Here is a 21,055-nt window from a genome sequence, read left to right on the forward strand (position 1 = left end):
AGAGCTTTTGTTCAGACAACAATCAACATCTTATACTTAGAAAAGTAAGTAAACATTGTTCTTTTTCACCTTTGCCACTTGACTTTAGGTGCAGAGATCTTAACAACCACAAATATAGTTTTAAAAATACAAATGTTTGGAATAAAAGAGAATATATTTCAAACTCAACTTACACATATAATGTGGTGATTTGTGACTAACAAAAAGAAATGTTATTGTTTCAGTAAAGAGATTCAGAACTGGCAGGACTTTTTGAAAGACAGTCCAGTGTAAAATTGTTGGGAATAGTTATACAGAGAGTATGCAGTGGGAGACACTATAACACCTTAGTTCCATAAGGGTTATGTTGTCAGTTTCTTATTTTAAAACAACAAAGACACCTGAAAGACTAACACATTTTCTTCAACATGAGCTTTCATGGACTGAATCCTACTTCTTCAAGGACCTCTGAAGATTCTTTGTGGTTTTAGCTTTTTATAGGAGGAAAAGAATTTCGCTGAATTTACATAGTTTAAATCTCTAAAGATTTTCACTTCTGGTCATTCAATTATTCTCTCTCTCTCACGGAACCTCAAGTATTTTTCAATGAAGGGATCATGATTTTCTAATAAATTATTCAAAGCACTATAATTTCATGCTTACCACTTAGATGTAAATTGTAACATAGACATACAATGAATTTTATCAATATGTCACACAGAGAATTCCACAGGAAGAAATAATTTTAAAATAGCATTAAATATGAGAAAACATGTACAGTTTATCCTAGTTGGAATGACTGCCAACTGCATGCCACATACCACAGTGGCTGTGACAGAACAATATATAATTTAGCAGATCATCTATATTGAAAATTAAGGGCTCAGAGTGAGCACTTATAGAAAGTACATTCACAATAGATCACAAAAAATATACTGAATTGACTAGGATAAATTCTTTTTCCATTTTATAGAAATTAAATAACACCTGCGAAACCTACCATGAGCAATACTAACCGTTGCACAGAGCAGGTCCTGTTGTTTCCCATTCTCAGACGATGCAGGGATACTGGGACTGAAGACCATGAGATCACTCTTGGCACCAGACTCCCCTGCCACGCTAGCTAAGATGTGGCTGTGACGATTGGAATAGGACCAGCTGCCCACTTCACTGGCACATACTAGGGTGGCAGTGCCAGGACCATACACCATGGCCTCCTTGGCCCGACACGGGCATCGCAGGGCAACATAGAAGACAACTGCCAGTAGGAACAAGCTGGACACTGAGCAGATGGCAATGATCAGGTAGACATTGACAGTGTCGCCCAGGGGCTTCGAACCCTCACTTGTCCTAGGAAGGCGGATATCAGTGTGGATGGCCTGGGCACTTGTCACCAGGGACACACTCACAGTGGCTGTGGCCGAAAGCGGAGGCTTGCCATGGTCCTTCACCAGAACTACCAGGTTATAACTTCTGCTGCCCTCTGCCTCATCCAGAGGGCGGATGGTACTGATCTCACCACTATATGGGCTCACACGCCACGGACCGCTAGTGCCCTCATGTAGTTCATATCGCAGCCATGCGTTGTATCCTGAGTCGGCATCCAGAGCATGGATCTTATTCACCATGTGCCCAACAGACACAGGAATCACAAGAAGAACAGGCTTCTCCTCCATCTGCCAAGACACTGCAGGGGCATTGTCGTTCTCATCTACCACAAAGACTTGAATGGTCACATTGCCACACAAGGAAGGCAGCCCAGCGTCCTTGGCACTCACTTGGAACTCCAAAAGCTTCATCTCCTCGTAGTCCAAGGGCTGCAGAGCATAGAGCTTCCCACTCTCCGAGTGCACAGAGATGTAGCTGGAGAGTGGCCAGAGCTTCTCGTCCAGCCAGTAGCTGATGAGGCTGTTCTCAGCCACATCTGGGTCGGAGGCAGACACAGTGAAGATGTGAGCCCCAGGTGGGTTGTTCTCCTTCACAAAGACCGTGTAGGAAGGCTGCAGGAAGGTGGGTGCATTGTCATTGATGTCACTCACTGGCACTACCACACTACTGCTGGCTGACAACGATGGGTCCCCATGGTCCTGTGCCATCACCACCAACTCATACTCGGCCACCTGCTCCCGATCCAAGAGCTCAGCTACTACTAAGGAATAGTAATTTTTGAAGGTGGACACCAGTTTGAAAGGGAGCCCAGGAGGCCAGAGAGAGCAGCTCACTTGCCCGTTGGCCTCAGAGTCCTTGTCTGAGACACTGATGAGGGCCACCACAGTCCCCAGTGGGGAGTCCTCTGGCACTGGCACAGAAAGGGATGAGAGAGAGACCTCCGGAGCATTGTCGTTCACATCCAACACTTCAACTATCACTTGGCAGTGCCCAGACAGAGGTAGATTGCCTTTATCTTCAGCCGAAACATGTAGATCATATACATTCATATCTTCAAAATCCACTTTTCCAACCACTCTGATTTCTCCTGTATTGGTATTTATGCTAAAAATCTTCAAAAAAATTGGTGGTACATGACTAGTAAAAGAATAGGATATTTCACTATTAACCCCTTCATCTAAATCTGTCGCATTCACTTTCAAAACTAATGTTCCATTAGTTGCATTTTCCCATAATTTCACTTTGTAAACTGACTGGTTAAACACAGGAGGGTTGTCGTTGGCATCCAGCACATGAACCACCAGCTGGACTGTGCCTGTGAGTTCAGGTTTGCCCCCATCGGTGGCTGTGAGTAATAAGCGGTGCACAGGGTTTTCTTCTCGATCCAAAGGCTTCTTTAAAACAATGGCCAAGGGCTTGTTGTGCTGGTCCTCCGATCTCTGCTCTACACTAAAATATTCATTGGGCCTAAGCTTGTAAGTGAGCAGAGCATTCGTACCAATATCTGCATCAGAAGCTCCCTCTAAGGGGAATCTGGTGCCAGGGGCTGTTACAAACTCAGCTATGCTCAAAACCTGCTCACCTGCAGAGAAAACTGGAGCATTGTCATTTATGTCCCTGATTTCTACCTCCACATGGAAGACCCTCAGAGGTTTATCTACAATCATCTCCAGGTGAATGGCACACTCAGCATTCTTGCCACACAGCTCCTCCCTGTCTATCCGGGAATTGACAAACAAGATCCCGTTCTGCACATTTACCTCAAAGTGGTCTTTGCGTCCTTTTGACACCATCCGGAACATCCGAGGCACCAGCTCCTCCACCTCCAGCCCCAGGTCCTGAGCGACGCGGCCCACAAAGGTGCCATGCTGGGATTCCTCCGGCACAGAATAATGGAGCTGGCCCTTCCCCATCTCCCAGGCGGTGTGGAGCAGCATCAGCTGCAGCAGCCGCTTTGCCAGGGAATCATCTTTCCACGCAACCATTGCAGACCAAGACACAACGCCTTGCAGTCTCTTCTTCTTTTCAGGGGGAAAAACCACCTTTTTTTGGCAGAATGAAGATCAGGAGGATCCTAGGAATTCTTCCAAATCGCTGCTGACATTATCATGTCAATAGACGCCAGGGCTTGTTGCATTTGGTCCTTGGAGTCGCTATTGTGAAGCTGACAGGAAAGATTTCCAGTCTTTCTGAGGGAGGAGCTCTCCGTTTTCACCCTGCAAGTACCTTTCCTTAGACAACAGTGACCCCTTGTGAGTGCATCTTGAAATGGAAATTGTTTAGATTCTGTTTTTATATGTTTTGAATATGCTGGTCCTTTTTATTTGATTAATACACCTTAACTTTTATATAAAGTGCTTGCCATTCAACAGTGTCATTCCTACAATTGTATTCAATTGTTATTATCTGTACGAGTGGGTCTCATATTTCATCTTGGGTTCCTTTCAGGATTGACCATGATGCATTCAGAGTCACTCCATGTTTTTTTTTAATTCACTTAAAATTAATAGTGTTACATTTAAAATTGTAAGATGCAAAAAAGAACAACTTTAGTGATCAACATTCAACTGCCACATTCATAAAGTAGCTAGTTTAAGCTGCTGAGTATAACGTGGGTTTTGCCATGTGGAACTTGAAAGAGCTCCTAATGGTTCTTGTCACTTATTTTGATTAGAGGTAAGTCATATACTGAGAACATCTTCAGAATGAAATCACTTGGTTATCATACAGAAATGTTTCTAGTCAATGTTAGATTTGCCCATTGCTGCTCTATCTATGTTATATTCTCCAGATCTTTAATTACAGCAATCACCAATATTTGGCCGTTCTATTTTCAGTTTTCCTTACCTCTGTTTTATTTTATTTCTTCCGTGGATATACTGAAGACTACGCTAGAGTTCTGGCACAAGGTGCTTTGTTTTCTTTCTTCCTTTCTGGCAGGAGAACATTTCAATGAGTTTTGAAATACTGTACTGTATCACCAACATCCCAAGAGAGATCCTGCCTTAGTTCCCAAGCTGGCATTTGTATGTGCCATGGAAAGGATTGTTTGCCTGAACAGAGTGACCATCTCATCACACAGTACATGTTCTTTGCTCCTTGTAAGCTATACACTACACACTGCCACTGAGAAATATTTGTAGGTAGCACTCCAAAGAAAAACTGGTTTTAGAAGAAGGAGCAGTTGTTTCTGTTGTAAATACAACTGTGGTGTACAAAGTTATACCTGTATTTCTTTCTGGTTTCTCAACTGCTGAAAGACAAGACCATGTTTTTAACTGAAATTCAATGGAATTGTGCAGCTCTAAATGTTTGTGTAGAGTCAAAAAGACTTGAGATTTTTTTCATTGAATTTCAAACCATTTGAATCATAGAGTAAGAAGGAACTTTAAGGCTCATGCAAAATAGTGATGGAGGTGGTACAAAGAAATACTGATTAGTCTGAGAAAGTGTGCACTTGACTTTTATGGTCATCCTAGTTAAATTCTGTGTATTGGTCAGGTTATAGCTAGGACCATGCATGCAGCTCTTACTGGATGACTCTTGGCTTAAATATGGGGCACTTTGTCCCCAGATTTCAAAGTGAGGTGTCCCCTTGCCCAGACTCTGGGCCACCTATGAACTCTGATGGTGAATTGTTTAGAACAACAGTGAATAGCAAGATGTAGGATCAAACCCATTTCATTAAATCTCAGAGTAGCTGATTCTTGAAAAGAGTTCTGAGTATAATCATGAACACCCTAATGCACCTGATACTTTTTTTTAAAGGACTTCTGATATCTTCAGGGCTTGTCTGTTCACAGAAATAAAATCCACTCTTTCTGTCCAGGAATTAAAATCAAATGTTTGGTAATATTTTACAATCCAATGAACTTTACAGTTCGTATTGTACATATTCAGTTGCAAATTCGTTCACAGTGTGATGAAGACAAACCCGAGTGTCCTGTGTGCTTCTATGCCTGGTTGTTTTTCACGTTCAAATCTGTTTTAAAATAATGCAATCTTACAGCTGCTGAAATGATATTATTTCTTCCATGTAGAGGTCAAGATGCACTTGTTTTTCCCACAAGCCAGAGAAATGCATGAAACCAGTGGCATTTATTGTTTATGCAGTGTCCTTTAAAGACTATCTTCAAATATTTTTGGCTCAATCCATACACATACAGTCTTCTCCAAAAGACTACTTAAATTTGTTGGAGAATATTGCCAGATAATCTTAGGGACACCACTGAATCATACATACACACAAGTGTGCACACACGCACACACACAGACACACAGTGCTTGGACAATCTTTAATTACATCTTGAAACTGCAAGATGGAACTATTCCTGTTCACTTCTCTGCATATATACTGATTCAGACAAGCAAACTTCTTTGCAAAACTGGTGAATGGCTATTTGGTTTTCTAATATATATGGAAGTTGAAAGAGACGAAATTACTCTAATAGCTACAAATGTCAGTGGTCAACACATCCCATGAAATAGCACTTCTGTTTATCCAAGAATGTTCTTGTTATGACTTCTATTTTTGAATTTAGCTTTGATGTACAAAAATAATTTTCTTCCCCTTTGGTTCTTGTGATTAGGATAGAGCTTTTCAATGTTAGGCATACACTATACATCATCTCCTGCTATGATTCTATAACCCTCTATTTTCCCCTTCAAAGCTCTAGATAATTTTTTTATTTTTGCTTATTTAAAAAACAATCTAGACTATTGCACAATCCTTGCAGTGTGACAGCAGGCAACTACCATAATAAAACTATTTGTAAGATATGCTTAGACTTCACAAAGAATTGGATGATCATGGGTGACCCTCTGTTCCCATTAATAGTTTGACTCTTACTGAATCCCATTCCTGGGAACCTGAGATTAGCAAATTATTTTGCTTCAGAAGACAAGTAAAGACTGAGACTTTATACTATATACTCTTTTATTGATACATTAATGCTATTTCACTAGGCTTTTAATTTCATTCATTCATTCATTCATTCATTCATTCATTCATTCATTCATTCATTCATTCATTCATTCATTCATTCAATTTGGATACCGCTCCCCATTAATGCTAATAATATTGTTGATTAGATAACATGGACCAGACCATAAATCCCCAAAACCTATTAACATTCCTGAAGATTACTGAAATGGTAATACTGAACAGATAAGTCCACACATAATTTAATCTTGGTATTCTGATATTTTAAACTATGAATGGAACAGTTGCATGCTGGTACATATTACCATTCACTCCAGCTTTCCTATAATCACAGAGATGAAGACCCGAATGGACCCCAATGGTCACTGAGCCCAATCTCTTACCAAAACAGGAAATCCACAGCTGAAGCACCCCTCACAGGTGCCATCTAACCTGCGTTTTAAAATCTCCAATGTGGGAGTATTCACCACCATCTGAGACAGACCATTCAACCATTGTACAGCTCTTACTATTAAGAGGTTCTTCCTACATTCGGGTGAAATCTCTTTTCTCATAATTTGGATTTATTACTTCACAATCTACCCTCTGGAACTACAGAAAAGAACCTTGTTCCATTTTTCACATGACAGCCCTTGAAATATCTAAAGAGACCCATCCTCCCAATTCTCAGTCTTGTCTTCTCCAAGCTAAATACACCCATCTCTTTTTTAAAACATCCAAACAACTACCAACCAGTCAGTTTGACAATGATACCAGGAAAGGTTCTAGAACAGTTCAATCTGTTCAGATTAGGCATCCTTCAGTCTTGAGAGACTACGGTAACGTGCTCTGTATGGAGGACTTGGAACAAGTTCAGTCTGTGAGCACTTAGAAAAGACTATTGTGATTTCTAAAACCCAGCATGGCTTTCTCAAAAACAAGTTGTGCCAGACTAATCTTATCTCCTTTTGTAACTGAGTCGCAAGCTTGGAAGATGAGGGAAATGCTGTGGAAACAATATACTGGATTTCAACATGGCTTCTGACAGAGTCCCTCATGATAATGTTGCAAGCAAGGTGATAAAATGTGGCCTAGATGATTCTATTGTTATGTGGATCTGGGTTTGTATCTGACTGCTATGCAATGGGAGGAGGACATCTTTAATTACTAAAAATGTCATCCTGACAACAGTCATTTTCCGTAATAAGTGAGTTCTTCCTCCTCCCATCCTGTGACTTCTGAGCTTTCCAAATAATGAAGAGATTACATAGGAGCTGTGGGACAGAAATAGATGTTTAATTTCCAAAACTCATCCTCTACTGATGAAATTCTCAGCCTTCCCTAGGAATAGTTGCATGAACAGGGTTTCAGCCAATGCAAAGGCATGATTTCAAGCTACAAAGTCTAAACAGTTTGAAAAAAAGGATTGTCTCTTTTCATATGAATCTGCCCATAACTTGCAATTAATGCTGAAGCTGTTCTACATTTTGCCCTCTAGAGTTATTAAATTGCTACCTGATTCTAGAAAGTGAAGTGAAAGACGCTCTGAAAGCACAATAAATAAATAAATTATCAGGGGTAAATAAAATACCAATAGAAGCCACAAATATGAAATCTGTCAAAATTCTAACAAGAATATGCCAACTAAAACATAACAGTGGACCACAAACTAGAAATGCTCTCTATATATTCCATTCCCCAAGAAAGGAGATGGGAAGGAGTGCAGTGACCATAGGACCATTGCTCTAGTTTCCAATGCAAGCAAAATGATCCTCAAGGTGTTGCAACAAAGGCTTTTACCTTATATGAAGCAAGAAATGCCTGATGTTCCAAGCTGGATTTTGAAAAGGAAGAGACACTTGAGATCTTATTGCAAATATATGCTGGCTACTAGAGCACACCAAAGAATTTCAGAAGAAGATCAGTCTATGATTTATGAACGACAGCAAGGCCTTTGACTGTGAAGATCATGAGAAGCTATAGGTTATTCTGAAAGAAATGGGTGTGCCTTGGCACTTGATTATCCTGATGTTTAATTGTATTGTGGACAAGAAGCTACTATTAGGACAGAATATGGAGAGACAGAATGGTTTCCTGAAAGTAAAGATGTCAGACAAAAGTGTATTTTATCCACTGATATGTTCTACCTGTATGCAGAATAGATCATACAGAAAGCCAGACTAGATTCAGATTATGGAGAAGTGAAAACTGGTGAAAGGAACAGCAATATGCTGATGAAACCATCTTACTGACAGAAAGTAGCAATGGCTTGAAATGACTTTTAGCTATAATGAAATATGAAAGTGCCAAAGGAACTAGAAAAGATCATCCAGTGCAAGGATGTGTCACTGGAGACCAAGTGATCCCCATTCTTGTATTTCAACTCACAATGTATAGGTATGAAAGCTAGATAGAAAAGAAAGATGACAAGGGGAAAATGTACTGTCTTCTAGACATCTGATTACTTTTTATGAATCATTCAACACATATAACATAAATTTCTTTATCAGTATTAGCAATTTCAGTCTTAAAAAGAAGGAAAGGGTGTTTAGAGACAAACAAGATCTGATAACGAACTATCTAAGGATTTATTTAGATAGTTTCTCAATGTGGATCAAATGTCACTTTTTCATAATGCAGTGCATTTTTTTGCAGTGGGATGGATGTCTGTTAACTTCATCTGCATGTTGTAAAATGGCAGACTTCAAGCATCAGGTTAGTTAACAGGAAATTCCAGTTTTAACATATATATATATATAAATATGAGGAAAGACAATATGCTGGCAATAGTGGAAGGTAGCAGGAAAAAAGGAAGACCAAATATGGAATGGACTGACTCCCTAAAAGATGCCATGGGCTTGAGCTTGCAAGAACTGAGCAGGGCTCTTGAGCACAGGATATTTTGGAGAGTGTTAATTCTTAGGGTCGCCGTGAGCTGGAGGCAACTTGATGGAACATAACAACAACAAAGATGCCTATTGCTGGAGATGAAAAGAGAAGAAATAAGAAGGAGCTGGGATGAGAGAGACACAGTGCAAAAATTCTAGAAAGTTTCCCATTATCACTACACTCATAGCTAATGAGAAAAATTTTATGTTGCAATACTAACGGACTTTTCTTTGTTCAGGTTAAAATCCCTTGAGTCCTGCCCTTTATTCTCTGTGCCCTTCATTCTCTTTACCTAGCTACTCATTTCTCTTACTTAAAGAATATGAGTCCCTGAATCCCCTAGCCAGAACAATTCCCAATTAATGACCTTTTGGGAATGCCCTCTCCATTAAATTATACCACATTTCAAAACATGTAAATTTCTGAGCTCAACTCATAGAACTTTTAGAAGTGATGTGCCATAGATATAACTCTATGGGCAACAAAAATAAAAGGGGTGCTCTCAAGGGACTCAAAGTAAGAAGCTACTCCAAAGATAATTTCCAAACTTGGTGGAAATCTCACTAGCCATTTAAGACTACATGTTTGAGGTGCCCCTAAGAGGATCCCAAATGATTTTTGTGCAGATTACAAAAGCCACAGTAGCCCAAAGATACTCTTCAAATGTAGTGAAAATCTGGTCCAACCTGAACACTCTAAGGTGATTTTCATGTCCACCATATAACTTATATTTTAAGTCACAACATCCCAAAAATACCCTCAAAAATGTGGTGGAAATCTGTCCAATCATTTATGATAAACAATTTGGAGTGTTTTCAAGGGGGCCCAACACTATATTTGTGCATAACACATAGCCTACAGTTCAAGCCAGACCATCCTATACACCCTAAATTTAGTTTAAATCCATCCAGCTGTTTATAAGAGACTAATTGGGGTGCCCCCTAAACACTCGCAAGTCATTTTTCTGTATGACAGATGGATATATATGTGTACTTTTATTTGTTTAGATTGAGCGCACAGAGGTTCCAGGCATATGGCTGGAAGCAAAAATAATATTCTCAAAGATTGGTTCTTATAAACACATATGACTTCTAAATATAGACTTAAATGTTAACAATAGTAATGGCAGAAAAACTAACCCAGTTATTAGAAGATTATGATCACAATAGAAAGTCCAGTTTTCTGAAGAGCTAGTAAAGAAAATATTTGGAAATTATTATGTCATTTGCTGGGGGACAGAAATGGGATGGTGGGTGCTGTTGTATTTCTGCCCTGCCTGTGAGCTTCTCATAGACATCTGGTTAACCACTGGAATAGATAGACCTTTGGTCTGAACCAGCATAGCTCAAGTTCTTATATGTTTTGTCAGTGCTAAAAAGGCATTTAACATAATAGAATGCCCTTTTATGAATTATTGTCACCATTATTATTATTATTATTATTATTATTATTATTATTATTATTATTATTATTATTATTATTATTATTATTATTATTATTATTATTATTATTATTATTATTATTATTATTATCATTCATCATTCATCATTCATCATTCATCATTCATTCATCATCATTCATCATCATTCATCATGTTTTTCTACAGTAAACCCATTATCCAAGTAACTTAGAGGAGTCAATGAAAGACTATTTGATATAATGAAGAAAGTAGGACATTATCTTATGTACCACCATGGGTTTAATTGTTTAACCAAAAGTTCTGCACAGACTGCAAACATTACCTTACACATTATTCAAGATTGCTGCCTTTCACTTTTTAAAATTTACCTGTAGTGATCCTTCCAAACATAGCTATAGCTGGGGAAAAACAATAAGAAGGAAGAATTTTAAAATTCTTTTTACACGGTATTTCTGTGTCCATGTGTTTCAGTGTCATTGTTTCAGTGAAGAAACGTTGAGCTGAAAGAATGCTGGGATTATAAAGTCAACCATTCAAGTTATAGTTTGTTAGAAATATTTATACAGAGATTCAACAAAAGATGCTAAAGTACCTTATAAGAGGAAAGGGACTTATAAGATATCTAAGCAGAGAAATAAAGGTGTGGGAATGCTTGCTAAAGACAACATAAATCGGTTGATAAATTCACAAGACTGAAATGATTTTTTAAAAAATACTATGGATGAAGAGGTTTGCAATTATAAGCAACAGTGTCTTCCCAAAATTCTCATTCCTTTTCCCACCAGCACCAAAAATGAAAAATGGAAAATTGCTTCTGCTTGTAATAATATAATGGCTCAAGTCCTGTTGCTCAACTTACACTACATAAAGCTGATAACGTCATCAGCTCTGGTTGTTTTTCTGAAATAAAACATTTCTGATTGCTCTTCTAAATGTCCTGAGGCTCCTGTGGAATCACTTTCAGAGTTGGGAACCCACCGGGAGCACCAGATGTCCAGGTGGAGTGGGGATGTCTTTGATTACTGCAACTGGCAGTACAAGTCATGTTCTATTTCAGGAAAATTGCTGTTGTTGGTGACATCATCAGCCTTAGACAGTATAACTTATGACAACAGGATTTCAGCATGTGATTTGTATTATATGGGAATTTACTGACACCTTCCAAGATCATTTGCATTTTTTTTTTTTGCTATTTATTTATTTATGGGATGGGAGGAAAATAAACAATAAATGAATGAACAAACATAACACCACAGAAGTTAACTTTATCCCAGTCCTTAATAAACAGCATGGAATAACAGGATTATGCTCCCTCAAAGTGAAGAGTCTGCCTTCACAGGTCTCTCCAGCATAGTGAGTCTGTAGATTTTCTTTTAGTCAAATAAGAGGCTAGTTTTCATGTGGAGTCAAATAAATGAGCTAATCTCCTTGTTTTGATGTGGAGGTAAATCATGCTAATAGGAGAGAAATAGTGGTAACCCAGCAAAGAGGGAGCCATCCTGGCCTCCCATGGGAGAGAGTTCCAGAGTTTGGGAGCAGCAACAGAGAAGGCCAACAATCAAAAAGTGTCCTGGGAGCTCATTAAAAGCTGCATTTAGCCATGGGAAATCTCATAAACCCTACATGAACATCAATAGGATTCTCACCAACAGCTTTTACAAAAATGCTATTCAACAATGTTAAAAGCTTTCTGAGCACTGGAAAAGCTTACAGTTTACTTTTCATGTTATAATTATTCTGCGGCTGCATAGTGCTAGAGTGATACCAGAAGAAGGGACTGGTAAACCACTTATGAGTGCTTTATACATAAGATACCCTGGCAAGAGTTATGATCAGTCACAACAAACCTGATAGCACATAAATATAAGCTGGCTGGATAGCTCAGTGAGTTGGAATACATCATTGCAGAAACAGGCACCAGGTGTTAAATTCTCCATTGTTCTTCCCAAGGGAAGAGCCAGTCTCTTGGGCCAAATATAGTTGTCCTTTTTTTCCACATAATTTTCAAGTTCTACTTTCATTCAAACAGTAACCATTCAGTTTGCTTCATCAGACATTTCACCAGATTTGCCCATAAAATTCAAAGAGAGCTCATCAAACTGATTAGTCTAGCTGCCTGGAATAAGAGACTAGGCAGCATTTTGTTCTGCTGTTTTATCTCAATATGGCCTGTTATCTGTTGTATCTTTTTGATGTTCTATAAACAGCTTTCTTCTTTCCATGCACAGTACCCTTCCCAAATATACACACTTAGACTTAGAATCCAGCTTGTTTTGCAGGGTGTGAATGTGAGGGGGTGATTATGGTCCATTTCAAGTGGACATGGCAAAGTGTGGTTGTAGCAAGGAGGGAGATGGTGAAGGAGCAGAACTGGCTACTAGAAAGGGATATCTACATTTTTAAAAAGTATGGTCTATCTTTCTTTTTTCTGATTAGACTTGCAAGAGGACAGAAGTTCTCTATCTTAACAACTGTACAGAATGTGGAGCATTGGCTTTTATCCTGTCAAGCCTATAATATCCTCTAAACACTCTCAAAATCTGCTCCAGAAGTTTCAGATATATTCCAGAATACATTTACAGGCATGGAAGCCTGCAGGAAAGGGACCAGGAAGAGAAAGTTCTGTTCTTTGGCCCTTTGCAGATGGCAGAACTGTTATGTGAGAATAAAGAAAGTGGTAGGTCCTGAAATTGAATAATCATATTGCAGACACCTGAAAATGCAAAAGAACCATAGAAAATAGCAGAATCAAAGTGTGAAAAAAAATAATTTCCTTCTGCCCCACCCATTTTAAAATGAAATCTGGGCCAAGGAAAAACAAAATTACAGCAAAACATCCCTGTCAGCCAACGGTAACAAAGAGAAATATTGCAAATGGACATAAGTATGTACGACAGGCAAGATAATCTGATATCTATGGCTTGCTTTCTTGGATCCAAGTTGAGACTAGCCATCATTGTTTATTGCCTCCTCACCATTGTACCAGAAATAAGGGGTTAGTGGGAGCCCAAGGCTCATATGGGCTCATTCCCAGGCCACTAAACTGTGGTTTAGTACTACATCCAAATGCATCTACTATCTTCTAAACCATTGGTTTGTTGTTGTTACTGTTGTTTCTGATTATTTCTCATACATGATTCCCTCAGCACATGAAGTATTGCTATAAATCTTTAGAGAAGTGTAACAGATAGCTCGAGGAACACAAAAATGTGCAGATATGTAGCATACTCTAGGACAGAGATCCTTTGAGGCCTGAAATGCCCTTTTAGCAACCACAAAGTTGGAACTAGGAGTTGTCAGCTGAAGAGACATTGTGCAAGAGACACATTTACAACTGAGATGAAGCATCCTGAAGGAACTATGAAGTTCACTTTCCAGGTCATATTACTCCAAATGTGTACCATTTACTCCAACTACAGTTCACATAGCTAGCTATTAACTTCAAAGCCCCAAGCAGTCCAGGACCAGAACATCTGAAGAATGCTCAAAGCATTCAACACAGGTGACTTTGCTTCATAGGACAATCCTAAGTGTGTGTGTGTGTGTGTGTGGAAGGAAGGAAAAATTAAGCGGTAGGTGGTCTGGCTCATTTCATTATAAACAGAAACAGAAAACTATATTTTGAGATTTACCTGCCCGGATGAATTTGGATCCAAATCTTTCCCATTCCTCAGCTCTCCATTTTCCATAAAGGCAGGGATGTTAGGGCTGAAAACCATGAGATCATTCTTGGCACCAGCCTCCCCACTTACACCTGCCAGGATGTGGCTGTGGCGATTGGAATAGGACCAGCTGCCCACTTCACTGGCACAAACCAGTGTGGCTGTGCCCGGACCATAAGTCATTGTTTCTTTGGGTTGACATTGGCAACGCAGGGCTGCATACGCAACGATTGCCAGCAGGAACAAGCTGGACACTGAGCAGATGGCAATGATCAGGTAAACATTAGTATTCTCTGCAACTGGCTTTGGGCTTCTTCCTGTCCTAAAATGGTGGCCATCCATGTGGTTAGCCTGAGCATTCACGACCAGTGACACACTCACTGTGGCTGTGGCTGACAGCATTGGCTTGCCATGATCCTTCACGAGCACCAACAGAGTCTGGCTGCTGCTGTCACCCTCCATCTCACTCAAGACACGTGTGGTGGTGATCTCTCCACTGTACGCTCCCACCTGCCAGGGGCCACTACTGGCTTCATGCAGCTCATAGCGAAGCCATGCATTGTAGCCTGAATCAGCATCTAAGGCACGGATCTTGCCTACGATCTGTCCAGCCATGAAGGGAGCTGCGAGCAAGATGGGCTTCTCCTCTGGTCCAGATAGTGTTGGGGCATTGTCATTCTCATCCAGCACAAAGATTTGAACAATCACATTGCCAGACAAGGAGGGCAGCCCAGCGTCCTTGGCACTCACTTTGAACTCCAACAGCTTCAGCTCCTCATAATCCAAAGGCTGCAGAGCATAGAGCTTCCCACTCTCAGAGTGCACAGAGATGTAGCTGGAGAGGGGCCAGAGGTTCTCATCCATCCAGTAGGTGACCAGGGCATTCTCAGCCACATCTGGGTCAGAGGCAGACACTGTGAAGATGTGAGCCCCAGGTGGGTTGTTCTCCTTCACAAAGACCATGTAGGAAGGCTGCATGAAAGTGGGTGCATTGTCGTTGACATCACTAATGGGTATCACCAGGCTGCTGCTGGCTGACAGTGCGGGTGTCCCTTGGTCCTGGGCTGTAACAACCAGTGTGTATTCTGACACTTGCTCTCGATCCAGAAGCTCACTTAGCACCAGTGAGTGGTAATTTTTGAAGGTAGATACCAGTTTGAATGGGAGCCCAAGAGGCCACAGGAAGCAGCTCACTTGCCCGTTGCTACCAGAGTCCTTATCTGAGACACTGATCAGAGCCACTACTGTTTCCAAAGGAGAGTCCTCCATCACTGGCACAGAAAGGGATGTCACAGACACCTCTGGGACGTTGTCATTCACGTCCATAATTTCTATGATGACATTGCAGTGCCCGTACAGAGGAGGCGATCCTTTATCTTTCACTTCAATTTCAATATCATACAAGTGTACATCTTCATAATCCACGTTGTCTTTCACCCTAATGTCACCTGTACCTGAATCTATGCTAAACATATTTTTTATGCTAGGAGAAACATGCTTACTGAAGGAGTAGGAGATTTCTTTATTCATTCCCTCATCCAGGTCTGTTGCATTGAGATTGATAACTAATGTTCCCACCATCACATTTTCTAATAATTTCACCATATAAACAGATTGGTTAAATGCTGGTGCATTATCATTTGCATCCATTACAGTGATCTCAAGGTAGACGGTGCCTGTGAGTTCTGGTTGGCCCCCATCAGTGGCTGTTAGCAGTAAATGATGCACTGGGATTTTCTCTCTGTCCAGAGGCTTCTTTAGCAGAAGCACCAATGACTTCCTGTGTCTTTCACTGATTTTTTCTTCAACAGCAAAATACTCTGTGGAACTGAGCTTGTACTTCAGCTGGGCATTAGCACCAACATCTGCATCAGAGGCTCCCTCTAGAGGGAACTGAGTACCTGGCAGCATGGACTCTGCGACACTCAAAATTTCCTCACGCTCCGAGAAAACAGGAGCATTGTCATTTACATCCCTGATCTCCACTTCCACATGGAAGACCCTCAGGGGTTTGTCCAAGATCACTTCCAGATGAACGGTGCACAAGGGGCTCTGGGCACACAGCTCCTCCCTGTCTATCCGGGAATTGACAAACAAGATCCCATTTTGTGTATTGACATCAAAATAATCCTTATGCTCTTTGGAAACCATCCGGAACATCCGAGGCACCAGCTCGCCCACCTCCAGCCCCAGGTCCTGAGCGACACGGCCCACAAAGGTGCCATGCTGGGCTTCCTCCGGCACAGAATAATGGAGCTGGCCGCTCCCCATCTCCCAGGCGGTGTGAAGCAGAACCAGCTGCAGCAATCGCATCAACACCTGGCTGTTTCTTTGCAGGAGAGACATGGCAAATGCAAGTACTGATGATCTCTATTAAATTATCTAGTAAGAAAATTAATGTTGACTGACCTGGCTGGAATGCAGTTAATGCTGGTCCTTTTTTTTTACTGAGGATCAGGATTCCCCCGAAGCAACAATGAGCAAATTTTTTACTCTGTTGGAAGGAGGAGCATGCTCTGTCAGAATCTGACTTTTTAGTCAATGGCTCCCCCTTGTGTTAAAAACATTTGCTTGCTGTTGTTTGGGGGGTCTATTGTAATTTTTACTAGTAGATGGAAGATTCTTCATTCTTACCAATCAAAACAATGTACATTTTCATAATCATCAAGGAACTTTAAGATGCTTGGCTTTTGTATTCTCAGAATGAAATGTATGTAAGTGTGTATGCAAATGTAAGTACGAGAATTTCTAAATATGCAATAATGTATTCTTAAAAGAGTCTAAAACTGGTTTCAGAACAGGACCTTCAGTAAGCCAGCGATTCTCAGAGATATCTGACATTGAAATCTTTGTATCATTTGTTTTGGACTGCATCATACTTTGAGTACAATACCAGCATTTCTGGAACATAGTCACTCAAATCCTTCCAGCACACTGACGTTTCAAAGCAGATTGTTGAAACTTCAAGCAGTCTTCTCTTCTGTAATTATTTTTCAGTATGTGCACAAAGAAACATTTCTGAAAGACTCCTTCTTTGCTTGGCTTTAATAAGTCAGTGCATATTTCTCAAATGTTGACGTTCATCTGCATCAAGGACATCTGCCAAATATTTATATTTGGAAGTCTTTTAAAAAGGGAAGTTCAGTGGTGTTGTAGGATAGGGTGGTAAGTTCTTTCTTTGCAAGATTGCATCTCATGATGAGAACGTAACTTATCTGTTGTAGTTACATCCCATATATATCAAACAAATATAGCTGTCACTATGAAATTCAGAATCGTCATTGTTTAGTCATTTAGTCGTGTCCGACTCTTTGTGACCCCATGAACCAGAGCACGCCAGGCCCTCCTATCTTCCACTGCCTCCCATAGTTCTGTCAATTTCATGTTGGTTGCTTTGCAGACACTGTCCAGCCATCTCATCCTCTGTCGTCCCCTTCTCCTCTTGCCTCCACACTTTCCCAATATCAGGGTCTTTTCCAGGGAGTCTTCTCTTCTCATGAGATGGCCAAAGTACTGGAGCCTCAGCTTCAGGATTTGTCCTTCCAGTGAGCACTCAGGGTTGATTTCCTTTAGAATGGATAGGTTTGTTCTCCTTGCAGTCCAGGGGACTCTCAAGAGCCTCCTCCAGCACCACAATTCAAAGGCATCAATTCTTCGGCGGTTTCCTTTCTTTATGGTCCAGCTCTCACTTCCGTACATCACAACAGGAAAAACCATAGCTTTGACTATTCGGCCTTTTGTTGTCAAGGTGATGTCTCTGCTTTTTAAGATGCTGCCAAGGTTTGTCATCGCTTTCCTCCCTAGTAGCAGGCGTCTTTTAATTTCATGGCTGCTGTCTCCATCTGCAGTGATCATGGAGCCCAAGAAAGTAAAATCTGTTATTGCCTCCATATCTTCCCCTTCTATTTCCCAGGAGGTGATGGGACCAGTGGCCATGATCTTAGTTTTTTTGATATTGAGTTTCAGACCGTTTTTGGTGCTCTCCTCTTTCACCCTCATTACAAGGTTCTTTAATTCCTCCTCACTTTCTGCCATCAGCGTGGTATCATCTGCATATCGGAGGTTGTTGATATTTCTTCCGGCAATTTTAATTCCGGCTTGGGATTCCTCCAGTCCAGCCTTCTGCATGATGTATTCTGCATATAAGTTAAATAAGCCGGGGGACAATATACAGCCTTGTCGTACTCCTTTCCCAATTTTGAACCAATCAGTTGTTCCATATCCAGTTCTAACTGTTGCTTCCTGTCCCACATATAGGTTTCTCAGGAGATAGACAAGGTGGTCAGACACTCCCATTTCTTTAAGGACTTGCCATAGTTTACTGTGGTCCACACAGTCAAAGGCTTTTGCATAGTCAATGAAGCAGAAGTATTTTCCTGGAACTCTCTGGCTTTTTCCATAATCCAGCACATGTTAGCAATTTGGTCTCTAGTTCCTCTGCCCCTTCGGAATCCAGCTTGTACTTCTGGGAATTCTCGGTCCACATACTGCTGAAGCCCATCTTGTAGGATTTTGATCATAACCTTGCTAGTGTGTGAAATGAGTGCAATTGTACGGTAGTTGGAGCATTCTTTGGCACTGCCTTTCTTTGGGATTTGGATGTAGACCGATCTTTTCCAATCCTCTGGCCACTGTTGAGTTTTCCAAACTTGCTGGCATATTGAATGTAGTACCTTAACAGCATCATCTTTTAAGATTTTAAATAGTTCAACTTGAATGTCATCACCTCCACTGGCCTTGTTGTTAGCCAAGCTTTCTAAGAAAGCCTGGCTAAATTTCTAAGAAATCCAGAATAGTTCATGTTAAATATGTAAAAATTATGATTTAAAACCATTTTAGCACAAAGATTTTTCAAGATTTTTATTATTTCATTTAATTTTATACTTCTAAGCCACTTTTTCATTTCCCAGGGAAGCACAATCAATGCAGCAACACAGTGTTCTTCTTAATCCTTCTGGCTACAATAAATTCCAAAAAAGAGGTAGGGCTCTAACTCTGGTGGGGACATGTCGGCAAGTTTAAAGTCCCAACTCTCCAATGTCACTCATATCTGGGTGTCATTCAAACTTCATTGTATTTGGAGCAATGGTGTGAAGAAACTTCATAGTATAAGAACATTCAGTTGAACAAGGTAAGGCTTAATAGACAACAGAGGAAGGTCATGTTAGGGCTAGGACTCACACATACTACCCTGCCCCACTATGGTTAGAGCTTACTCACTTTCAGGATATACCTGCTGAACTGGACTGTCCGTTCCAGAGATAGTGGGTGAAAACAGACAACTCACTGTCTGCAAGGTTAGTGTGAATAAGCTGGCTAACTCACTGTTTAAGTGTGCTAAATTTCTTGAAATTCAACAGAAACTATACCTGTATTACAGACAAGAAACAAAACAAAACAAAAAATAAGGAAGACAAGAATGTTCTGGCACCTTATAGACTAACTGCTCTATTTTACTACGAGCTTTTGTGGATCCAGTCCATTTCCTCAGACATAAGAATGAGACTTTATGACAATCATTTATACAAATTTTTCCAAGATACCATGACAATAGTTAGTTCGTAAACACAAGTTGCAAATTGTGTGAATCATTGTGGCCTTCCACACTTGGCAATGACTTAAGAGCTGCCTAGATAGCTCATTGAGTGAGAGGCTGGAAGTTCAATTCTCCACTGCATGCCTCCTGCAAGCGGAGCCCACCTGTATAGCCTTGGGCACAATCCCAGGATGCCCCCAGAAGAAGGGAATCTAAATCACTACTGAGTGCACTAACTAGAAAACTCTGAAAAAGCGTTTGCCATAAGTCAGAATTGACTTGAGGACACACAGTTATAAAATGACTTAAGAGTTCTGTTTGATATCCAATTATTTTCCTTTGAAGCTTTGTTTCATGGAAAGTGGCAATGGTTAGTAGGTAAAGGACACCCAGGCCATAGATAACAACAGCAGATACAACGTAATTGTTGTGGCATTGCACAGTTGGCAATGAGTTAAGAACCCTTGACTACCTTTGAAGCTTTCTTCTGTAAGACGTGACAATGATTAGTTGGGAAAGTAACCTTGGCTGCCTCTCTTTATCCCACTTTGAGACTGCTGTAGGTCCATCGGCTACTTCATAGCTTTGCTGCTATGAGCAAACCTGACCCACCATGCACTGCTGCTGTGCCTGTCTTTACCTCCTGCTTCTTTATTTAGGGAAAGTAATTATATATTCTGATCTCACCATCTTAAAAGTTTACTCACACTGGTAGCCCTACTGTCCCAAAGAGTTCAATAAAATGTTTTCCCTTCTCTTTAGAGCCATTTTCTTTCTCAGGAAACCTCCCCCCCCCAACAAAAAATATATATCAGTCATTAAAAGAAAGAAGATGATTGCCTTGCTTTAAGGCCCTCTTAAGAATCTCTTGCATTGCTATTTAACCTCATAGATTACACAGGTATATTTTGTATTTATTTTTCTTTATACCGCAGCTGCAAAATAATGAAATAACCAAATCTATATCTTCTAATTTTCAATTTGTAGCTTGGCATCAAGATCAATCATACAGTAGGACCGTGGTATCCATGGAGGAGCAGTTCAAAGCCCTGCCCCTGTGGACATGGAAAAATGTGGAGATAGTCAACACTATACATAAAATTTCTCTGGCTCCCTCTAGTGGCTTGCTCTGGTAAATGTGAAGTGAAATAAGTATAAAAACTTATTTCTGTGTTTTTTAATTTAATATTTTCAGGGAGCATATAAGGGAATCCATGTATGCTGGTCCAGCGAATAGGAGGGTTCTACTGTATAAGCAC

At 40.4% G+C, this 21,055-nt stretch overlaps 1 protein-coding gene across 13 annotated transcripts in view; it reads right to left on the reverse strand.

Moving 5' to 3' along the window:
- The window catches only part of LOC110082095 (protocadherin alpha-C2), a 239,021-nt gene that overhangs the window by 146,151 nt on the left and 71,815 nt on the right, over window positions 1–21,055 (reverse strand). For 2 of the 13 annotated variants that reach the window (XM_020799376.3, XM_078392498.1), the window contains exon 1: window positions 14,231–16,606. The exons of 9 other annotated variants lie outside the window; for them this stretch is intronic. In XM_020799376.3, the coding sequence (XP_020655035.3) occupies window positions 14,231–16,606 (2,376 nt within the window). Of the gene's footprint in view, window positions 1–995; window positions 6,323–14,230; window positions 16,607–21,055 lie in introns of those variants that run through there. 2 more of the 13 variants (XM_078392502.1, XM_020799381.3) reach the window with 1 other exon arrangement.

The sequence above is a fragment of the Pogona vitticeps genome, chromosome 4, assembly GCF_051106095.1.
Source record: "Pogona vitticeps strain Pit_001003342236 chromosome 4, PviZW2.1, whole genome shotgun sequence".
NCBI lineage: Eukaryota > Metazoa > Chordata > Lepidosauria > Squamata > Agamidae > Pogona > Pogona vitticeps.